Here is a 9,958-nt window from a genome sequence, read left to right on the forward strand (position 1 = left end):
CGAGCGCCCTCTCTCGGTAGCGCCGCAGCATCTGCGCGCAAGGCTTCGCCTCCATCATTGATGCCGCGAGCTGGGGCCCAGTCTCTCGGTCTGGCGTGAGGTCACACGGTCACGTGACGCGCAGCTGTGTAAGGAGGCGCCACGACCACCGACGGGCCGAAAGTGCGAGCAGTATTGCTTTCGCAATAAAACGACTCCATTCTTGAAGTCAACAACAACAATCATATTATTATTTGGTTTTTGTGGAAAGGAAATGGCGCAGGACATCTGTACCGCGCCGTAAAGCCCGGGATACATGGAGCGTTTTTGAGGCGATTTTCGCCTGACGGCGCCGATTTGACGCCCGGCGTCGAGAAAAACGCCCGCCGCCGCCGATCAGGACCGGCTAGATTTTGACGCGGCGCGCACGCGTTTGACGCTACCGGAAATGCCTGTCGGAGACACTTCCGTCTGTTTTCGGCGGGAGCGCCAGCCGTCTCACCGTTCCTTGCCGTCCCTTGAACACTTCGTGCGCGTGCGCTGGTCACCACCATGGCTACGTCGGCGAAAGCATCACGCGTGGAGTTTAACGACAAACTTATAGGCGCGATACAGAAGCGTCCCATATTGTGGGACAGCACAAGGAAGGATTTCAAGGAGCAGAGGAAGAGGATGGCGGCGTGGGCCGAAGTGGCCACCGAAGTTGGATGTGACCCGGAAGGTATGGTTGCATTGCTACTAGTATTTCTAGCAAGACACAGTGCAATAACTTTGTTTTACAACCAGGTCAGATAAAAAGGGACGCGCGGTATATCCGCGCCGACTTGCTTAAATAACCAACCACGTCAATGGAAGCCAAGATAAAATACTGGCATGCTTCTGCAATAAACAGCTGTCATTGATATTACAAAAGTATTATATTTAACTGTTTTATTTGATGGTAATGTGTGGTAGTAAACCGAGGTTAATCTGTGCAATTCTACTTGCAGACAATAATCTACAGGGGCGGTGGAAGAGTCTTCGTGATACATTCACGAAGAAGCACCGCGCGTGGAAGACTGGTGCGCCAAGTGGCTCGGGAGCTGCTGATGCACAGCACGTGAAGTGGCCCTATTTCCACATGATGATGTTTCTAAAAGATCAGGTGGATATTGGCAGGTATGTCCCCAATGCTTCGTGGGTTACTTTTTGAAATAACTTACTTGCAAAAGGAGCTGAAGAAAGCCTTATGTAGCAACATAAGGATGCTGGGCAGGTAAAAGCATATTCTCAGTAAGACCAAATGGCATATAAACTGTTGTACAGTAGATGTTGAAATTTCTGTCTTGTTATGCACACACATTTGTTGGGCCCACCACTAGGCTAATCAATTGCATTTGAATACGAGGCCTGTGCTTCCAAACAAGGAAATCAATAAAACATTCGAGAAACCAAATTGTGAAATGTAAACCGTGTGGTGTTCCGTGTCATCTGACGCTTAATTTTTCTTTCAGCACCTTCTCAAACAGCCATGTGCAGGACAGTGAAACTGCAGAGTCGGTCCTGGAATCGATCTACAGTGAAACAGAAGGTGCAAATTTACATTCCAGTTATGCTGCTATGCACCTGCAAACACTGTCGTTCACAAGTACCCACACTTGCAATATAATGAGCCAGCAGTGAAGTCTCTCAGATGTGAAAATAATTTATTTACTTCTGATGCTGAAACACTGCAAGGTGGTTTAGTTAAGAGCAGGAAGCGATCATTGTATGCACTGCATTCAACTTATGCTGAACACCATCTTGTCCTGTGTGGGCTCTGTTCTGAAATACATGCTTTCATTTGAAGAAGCAGCATGGGAAGTTTACAAATCATTTCTTTACTTTTTCACTCTTTAAAATGATCCAAAAACCTTTCTGAGTGCTTAAAATTTGCAATTCTTTTCTTTATTCAAGATGGAGCAGAACCTCCTGAAGATGGTGCTTTCTCTCCACTTGTGCCCTCAAGAAGTACCACCCCAGAGCCACACACACCAAACGGGAGCTCACAAGCCAGCACCGCTGCAAGTACCCTGGCAGCCCCTCGGTCTGGCAGAGGAAAGAAAAGGAAAGAGAGGTCTCGGTGGCAGGACGACATTGAAAAAGTTGACGCCTTGATAACTGAGGACAAGGACCAAGCGTCAGTCTATGGGCAGCTAGTTGCCCACAAGCTGCGTGCATGCCCGAAACATGCGAAACGGGACATGGAAATGGATTTGCTGCAATTCATAGCGAAGTATACATTTCATGATAACCCTGAATAAATGCACATCAGATAGCTTTCTAAAAGACCTCGTATAGTGTCGTGTCCGGAAGTTGTTGTCAATGCAGCAAAAGACACGCGATAATTTCACACTGTTTATTTACTACTAAAGAGGGTGCGACCAGCGTCGACCGAGGCGGAAGCCGAACTGCCGCCGCCCGAAGGACAGAGGGGACAGCGCGGCGTCCACACGAGGGAGTGGCTTCCCGACGGCGCGCGAAGAGGGGCAAGTGGCCGTTAGAATGGAACACTGGTGACACAGAACAGAACGAAAGAAGGGGACACAGCACAGGGGACACAACACTTCCTTCCCCCTTTAGAAAGTTGCCTGGTAGCATGCAGGGGGTCTGCGCGGACGCGTGGAGGCGCGCTGGCTTTGTGCGCTCGGGGGAGAAGCACTTGTAGGTTGGCTGTTAGTCGCTGTGTCTTCTAGGTCTGCCCTGGGCGAAGTCTTTTCCTCCGGGGAGAGGTGCCAGGCTATGTGGTTAGACGGTGCTCGTGTTTTCTCGGATGCCGGACTGCTGTCAGCAGGCGTCGTAAATCCACGCAGCTGGTTGAGGTGTCGGCGTGCTACTGTTCCATGTATGTTGACGAGCCAAGAGCGCAGGCCTATGCGTTTGACAATCGTAGTTTCCTCCCAGCGTGGCTTTTTGAGAAACTGCCGGGCGAGGACGCGCTGCCCCTCATGAAGCGTTCCGCAGCGCGGAATTGGTTTTTCTTCCCGGAACGTCTCCGCTTTGGGCTCGGGGAGGATGGCTGTGAGCTGGGTTCGCATTTCGCGTTCAAACATCATTTTCGCTGGGGTCTGGCCCGTTGTGCTCTGAACCGTCGTGTGCTGCTTGAAGAGAAAGCGCGCAAGGCGGCGCTGCAGCGACCCTGTATTATCTCTTTCAAGGGCGCGTTTTAGCTCGGCCACGTAGCGCTCGGCTTGTCCGTTTGTTGCTGGGTGGTAGGGGGCTGATGTGACTGATGAGATCCCGTTGTCACGATAAAACTTGAGAATCTCCGCAGACACAAACGGTGTTCCGTTGTCCGACACTACCTTGCGAGGCAGGCCGAACGTTGTGAACAGTGATCGCAGGTTGTCAATAACTGCTGCCGAAGTCGTCTGTTTCATTTCTCTTATCTCAAGCCACTTGGTGTAGGCATCTACGACCACGAGGAAGATGCAGCCCTCAATCGGTCCTGCAAAATCAATGTGCAAGGTGTGCCAGGGTGTGTCTGGTTTTTCCCATTCTGGGAGAGGAGCTTTAGGCGGGGCGCTGCGGCTGCTCTGGCAAGGCTTGCAATCTCGGACCACTGTTTCGATGTCGTGGTCAATGCCAGGCCGCCACATGTAGCTTCGGGCACACTTTTTCATCGCAACGATGCCGCTATGTCCAGCGTGGATGAGAGACATGGCTTGTACGCGTAGTTCTCTCGGAATCACAACTCGAGACCCAAAAATGAAGCGGCCGCGATGGGTGCTCAACTCTGTAGCTCGCCTGCGGTAAGCAGTCTTCGGTAGGGTGGATGCCTGCTGCATCAATTCGGTGTCCCAGAAATTGCACTTCTGGCACCGCAAAATAGCATTTCGATTTGCTTATGCGCAAATTTGCGCTTGCTATCCTTTGAAAAACAAGCTCTAGGCGCGCTGCATGCTCTTCAATGGAAGCGCCACTGATGATGACATCGTCAAGGTAGACGCAAACTCCTGTGATCCCTTGAAGCACTGTCTCCATGAAGTTTTGAAATATGGCCGGGGCTGCAGCTACGCCGAAAGGCAGTCGCTTGACTTTGTACAAGCCTTTCAGTGTATTAATTGTCAGTAATTCTGCCGTTGATACGCTCACCTTCAGCTGCTGATACGCCTGGGTGAGGTCCAATGTGCTGAAGACTCTTGCGCCACGAAATATACTAAACACTTCCTCAGGTGTCGGTAGCGGGTAAGAGGATGCTTTAGTCGCAAGGTTGACGGTGCTCCAGTAGTCTCCGCAGAGGCATATGGTTCCGTTCTTCTTGCGAACTACCACAAGTGGTGTGGCCCATTGTGAATGTTGCGTCGGCTCGATGACACCTTGCTGCTCCAGCTTGTCTAACTCCTTTTCAACTGAAGTTCGGAGAGCAAACGGCACCGGCCTGGCCTTCAAAAACTTTGGTTGCGCATTGCCCAACAACTCCAGTGTGACTGGGGGCCCTTCGTTTCCTGGAATTTCTTCCGAGAATACTATTTCGTATTTCTCTTGCAGTTGCTGAACCACATCCTGGCTCGGCGTCTGGTGTATGCCGCATATGGTCACGCCTAATGAAGCAAACCAGTTTCTACCTAGGAGGCTTGATCCTGAGCCCTTCACAACAAGCAGAGGTAGCGTATGGGTCTTGCCGTTGTAATTAACCCGCACGTTGGCAGAGCCCAATAGCGGCAGGTTTTGTCCTGACCACGTTCGCAGGTGCGTGTCGTCTTGTTGCAAGGTTGGTGCGTCAGATGGCCACGAAGTTCGGAATGTGTCCTCACTGATCAGAGTACAGGCTGCGCCGGAGTCCACCTCGAACTTAATCAGTTGATCATGTACGCTTACTTCGGTAAAAATCTTCGGTCGCGTGCCGAGTTTCATGGTGTTCAGGTCGTACAACACAGATGGTGCTGCTGCTGTTGTTGTTCCATGGACATCAGATGGCGGCGTATTCTCTGAGGCGTCGACGCTGTGATTAGGCTGGGAAGGCGACTTTATCTTGACAAGCTTCCGTTTCTTAATGCAAGCTCTCTCGATATGCCCTCGCTTGTGGCAAAAATTACACGTGGCTGACTGGAATCGGCATTCCTGGGGGTTGTGTTGGTCGTCACACCGCCAGCAGCGTTGTGCTTTCTTTACCAATTTCGCAGCAACAGAAGTTTTGCGTACCTGGTTGCTTGTTTGGTGTACCGGCTCGGTGTTCCGGCGAATCTCTCTCTGCTGGTGACCGGCGCTCTCCGCTCGTACGGTGATGTAAGCTTTGTTGAACGTGAGATCCTTCTCAGCGAACATGCGCTGCTGCAGTGACTCGTCACACAGTCCGCACACAAATCTGTCACGTAACATCACGTCCAAGGGAAGCATGGTGGGGTTAGCAGAAGAAGCTGCGTCTCTTTCCTGCCCGGTAGCTGTTGTGATCAGCGTCCCAAAATTGCAGTGGGCAGCCAGCCTCTTGAGCTCTGCTATGTAGGCGCTCACAGTTTCTCCTTCCAGTTGATCTCTTCGTTGGAAGCGAGCCCGGCTGTAGACCTCGGATGGCCTTGGGTCGTAGTGCTTTTGCAGTGCTGCTATGATGTCGTCGTAAGACACTGCCGCTGGTGTGCTTGGCTGAATAAGGGCGCAGACAGTGTCGTAGGTCTGCTCCCCGCACAGCGTCAGCAGGTTGGCCCTCTTCAAGGCTGGGTCTGTGATGTTGTTAGCTTCAAAGTAGAACTGGAGGCGTCCAACCCACGATGAGCCGTTGAATTCTTGTATTTGGTTGGGAAACCCTCGCGTAGCCATGGCTTGTCAATAGCGTTGCGTAGCGCGGGTCGAATCCACTTTCTCGTCGCCACTGTCGTGTCCGGAAGTTGTTGTCAATGCAGCAAAAGACACGCGATAATTTCACACTATTTACTACTAAAGAGGGTGCGACCAGCGTCGACCGAGGCGGAAGCCGAACTGCTGCCCGAAGGACAGAGGGGACGGCGCGGCGTCCACACGAGGGAGTGGCTTCCCAGAACAAGAGGGCGCGGGGGCCCGCCGTGGGGGGCATCTTGCGACGGCGCGCGAAGAGGGGCAAGTGGCCGTTAGAATGGAACACTGGTGACACAGAACAGAACGAAAGAAGGGGACACAGCACAGGGGACACAACATATAGTGACAATGGGTGCTTTAAATCCACTATGGATTCTGTGGCACTGCAAGTCCAGTGTGAGCCCACTGCCACGCAACGGCACCTTCATTAAAAAAGTACTGGGCGAAAAGATTTCTTGTGTCCGCAGCACTTGCTCTGTAGTTCCTAGACTGCGTTGTTTCAAGGTCAAGCAGGCTACTTGACACAGCATCACTTCTCCACTGGCCTGGGACGATATTCCCATAATCATCCTCGGAATCCACATAGCCTGGTGGACAGTAGGTTGTTTCCCGGGCAGAAGAGATGAAGTTATGGAGAGCGCAGCAAGCCAGGACAGCAAAGGTTGCATTTTGGGGTAGAAGGTTCATGGGCCCAAGCAAGATTCTCCAGCGAGCTGTCAAAATGCCAAAGGCATTTTCCACGATGCGCCTGCACATTTTGTAAAAACATGATTATTTGTAGCTGTGCTTTAGCATTACACAAGTTATTTTACTTGAAAGAAGTTTCTCTGAGTGCACTTCATCTATTAGTAATTGAAAGAATATCACATGAGAGAACATTTGCTAAATCTTGTTTCAAAGGTGCATACACACCAAACTTTAGTGCTTTATTCACTGCTTCATTGCCTTAATTCACCATAAGACTAAATAATGCTGCCTCAAAAGAAAGTGTGACAATGAATGAAAAAAACGGGGACCATATTGCAGTTTTCTTGTGCCTCATGCGCCCTGTGTATAACTGTAGTATCGAAGCCACCATTTGGCTATTTATGCCGGAACAGCGTGACTAAAGGAATTCATTTTTAAACTATGCATTGGTCGTAGACAAATACAATGTGGTGATTTATGTTTATAATGCCTCATGAATCATTACAAAGAAGAAAACACACTATCAAGAAAAGGTGTTTAAAGCTTAGTTTTTTACAGGCCGGAACGAGAAGTATGTACTGCAGAAAACAATTTTCTCTTGCTTCCTTGTCACTCAATCACAGCATAAGATACTGTACTGAGCCATCGCTGGGCATGAAAAGCAGTGCAAGAACACTTGAGTTCGTTCTTTTTTTTCCAACAACACAAATAAAAAAATGCCATATTTTTACAATGGCATTCAATACCTTGCTCTGCTCAGCCGGTAGTTGAACACCCTCTGGATTGGCAGCATGCCTTTGCCCGGGAATGGACGCAAAAAATCTGTCCTCAATTGGAATGCTTCGTCCCCGACAAAAACATGCGGCGCAACCTTCTGGCTTTTTGGAAGGCGTGCTGCTGCTGGTAGGGCCACGACGCCATTATTGAGCTTTTTTCCAAATGTGCACGATTTGAAGACTCCGCCGTCACTGTGTCGGCCTGGTGCACCGACATCTACCATCATGAACTTGTACTTTGCATCCACGATGGCCATCAACACAATAGAGAATGTCCCCTAATAAAAGGAGAACATTAGACATGCATGAGCACCCCTTGTATATGTATGACATCTGGTTCAGCTTATGGAGTGAACAGTACCTTATAGTTGAAAAATCTGCTTCCAGAATTTCGTGGTGCAGTAATCTGGACGTGCTTTCCGTCTACTGCTCCTACACAATGAGGAAAGTTCCAACGCCTGCTGAATTCTTGTGCAGATTCCTCCCATTGTGCAGACCCTGGCTCCTAAATGAAAAAAAAGAGCAAACCTGAATATTTGGGCGGATGGTTTGGAAGTGAGAGATGCTAAAAATGGTCTTGCTTTCTGAATTAGTTCATTTAAGCCACTACAATGCTCTACACTTTTGCCCTTTTGGCTCTTTCATGCAAATTTAAGATTGCTACATCGCCTATTAAAGTTCCACAACCAGAGTCAGGAACAGAATTAGGCAAGAAATACTTACAGGCAGGTAGAGCGGCTCCAAGTGCTTCCAGATAACTCTGCAGGCATTGTGAATCACAAGCCGACATGTTGCTGGTGCAACTCGAAATGCCAGTGCTATCTGCTTGATTGCCATTCCCGAGGATAGGTACCTGTGTACGATAAGAAAGTAGTTGAAAAGTTGTGTGACAGCGTCACTGCAGTCACAAGTGCTACAGTACCTGAGAGTTATAGCAAGTCTCTCTTCAGAGCAAAGAGGCTCCCGGCAAACAAAATTCCTCCTCAGGTCACTGCGGACAATGCTGTGCAGTTCGGCAAATTGCTTCGGACTCATCCGATAGTATCGGAAGAACATTTCTTCATCTGTCTTCATGACTTGAAACTGCAATGACAACAGTGAAACAAAAATTACCAACTGACACCAAATATTTACCCCACCCTTCATCATTACACAAATGGTAGGTGACGTACAGAGATGTGGAGCTTATTTTGTGATTATTAATATTGGAGTGGGCATTTTTCTAGCGACGCGGACCACAGTTTACATCGTCCCGTTTTATAAAGTCACACCGCCAGCCTCTCTACCAAGCACTGTTTCTTAACAGCGTGTGTTGACATTAACGCAAAATCGGGAGTGGTACACACCAAGCGTAACAAAGTGACTTCCGAGTGCTTTCCGAGCTCTCGGATGCGAATCTTAATCAATGCGAAAACGCCGCAGGTGCTGAAGCAAAACTGGTCAAGGGTACGTTGGCCTACGCTGCCGACGCGGCAACCAGTTTCTCAGGCATATGCGGAAAAGCAACGCTAGAGAATGCAGCCGCTTACAACGACACACCACGGAGTTCCTGGATTCATCGCAATTAATACAGCTCGTATGAAGCCATTCGTGCACTTTTAAAAGTGATAAATACATAACGTGGGTGGCATTCAGCTGGCATCTTAAGCATGGAAAAAAAAGGAAAATATGCTAGTTATGAATTACGACCTCCGACTGGCACAAAATTTGATTATGGCAAGCACAAGCCGCAAAACATTCAGCTGGGCGAGTTGCTACAGATACATCATGTAAAACATAGCAAAAAAATGACAAACACAAGAAAAAGGAAGGAAGCAGGTAAGACAAAACGAAGAGTTGGGGGTAGTTAAAGTTCCCGAACGCACAACAGGTGATCCATCGCTACAGACCGAGAAGTTACTTACCGCGGTGTGGTATTCACCCTCCTCCTTTCTGACTTGCCAGATGGGGTGCACCCAGAATTTCCTCTTTCTTTTCTTCTTTTCTTCTAGGTCCCTCATCTTCATCAGCAATAATCTTTTCTTTAACAACAAAAGACGCCGATGTACCCCCATGGACACTGGGTTTGGTCTCAAGAATAGAAGCGGCGCGTTCTCCCTCGCAGTAACGCTTCCTGCTTGCCGTCCGCGCGAAGTAAATGAAAACTCTGTTTAAAATTAGTTTTCAGCAACGAGAGCCACAAGCAATGTACAGAACGAAGCTCAGATAGAACTCTGCGCAATCCGCAACGGTCCACCGTTTCAGTCGCACAAGGTCGCCAGACGAAACATTTCCGGCCAACTCCCTCCGCTGAACTTCCACAAAAATATCGATACAATACTAAACATACCTGGTAATGTGTATAGACATATTAGTAAGGCATTTATTTCATAATTTATTAATTATAACACAAGAAAACAACATATAAGCATTGTTTGTTCATTTAGTTGTAGCCAAAACATTTTTGCCTTGTCTGGCCACACTGCGGCGGCGTTCGCCGCTCGTACGCCTCATGTAGCCTGGCCGGCGTCCCGCCAGCGCGTTTTTTTTTTCGCGTGCGATAATCGCAGGAGAAAAACGCCCCATGTAGCCCCCGCTTAAGGGAAGAGGTAAAAGAGAGAGAGAAAAATAAAGTAAGAAAGAGGTGCCGTAGTGGAGGGCTCCGAATTAATCTCCACCACCTGGGGATCTTTAACGTGCACTGACATCGCACAGCACACGGGCGCCTTAGCTTTTTGCCCTCATAA

At 49.0% G+C, this 9,958-nt stretch overlaps 2 protein-coding genes across 2 annotated transcripts; one reads left to right on the forward strand and one right to left on the reverse strand.

The window, feature by feature from the left end:
• Positions 1-375: 375 nt before the first annotated feature.
• Positions 376-2,270, forward strand: LOC144105753 (uncharacterized). Its single transcript, XM_077638867.1, has 4 exons — positions 376-700; positions 969-1,137; positions 1,473-1,549; positions 1,915-2,270. Exons 1-4 carry the CDS (start codon positions 532-534, stop codon positions 2,259-2,261), a joined length of 762 nt encoding a protein of 253 aa, XP_077494993.1. The 5' UTR covers positions 376-531; the 3' UTR covers positions 2,262-2,270.
• Positions 2,271-2,576: 306 nt separating this feature from the next.
• LOC144103357 (uncharacterized) lies at positions 2,577-7,392 on the reverse strand. Its single transcript, XM_077636097.1, has 3 exons — positions 7,203-7,392; positions 3,921-6,517; positions 2,577-3,445 (listed from the first exon to the last, which is right to left on the reverse strand). Exons 2-3 carry the CDS (start codon positions 5,752-5,754, stop codon positions 2,577-2,579), a joined length of 2,703 nt encoding a protein of 900 aa, XP_077492223.1. The 5' UTR covers positions 5,755-6,517; positions 7,203-7,392.
• Positions 7,393-9,958: the final 2,566 nt, after the last annotated feature.

Source organism: Amblyomma americanum, chromosome 9 (genome assembly GCF_052857255.1).
Source record: "Amblyomma americanum isolate KBUSLIRL-KWMA chromosome 9, ASM5285725v1, whole genome shotgun sequence".
NCBI classification, from domain to species: Eukaryota; Metazoa; Arthropoda; class Arachnida; order Ixodida; family Ixodidae; genus Amblyomma; species Amblyomma americanum.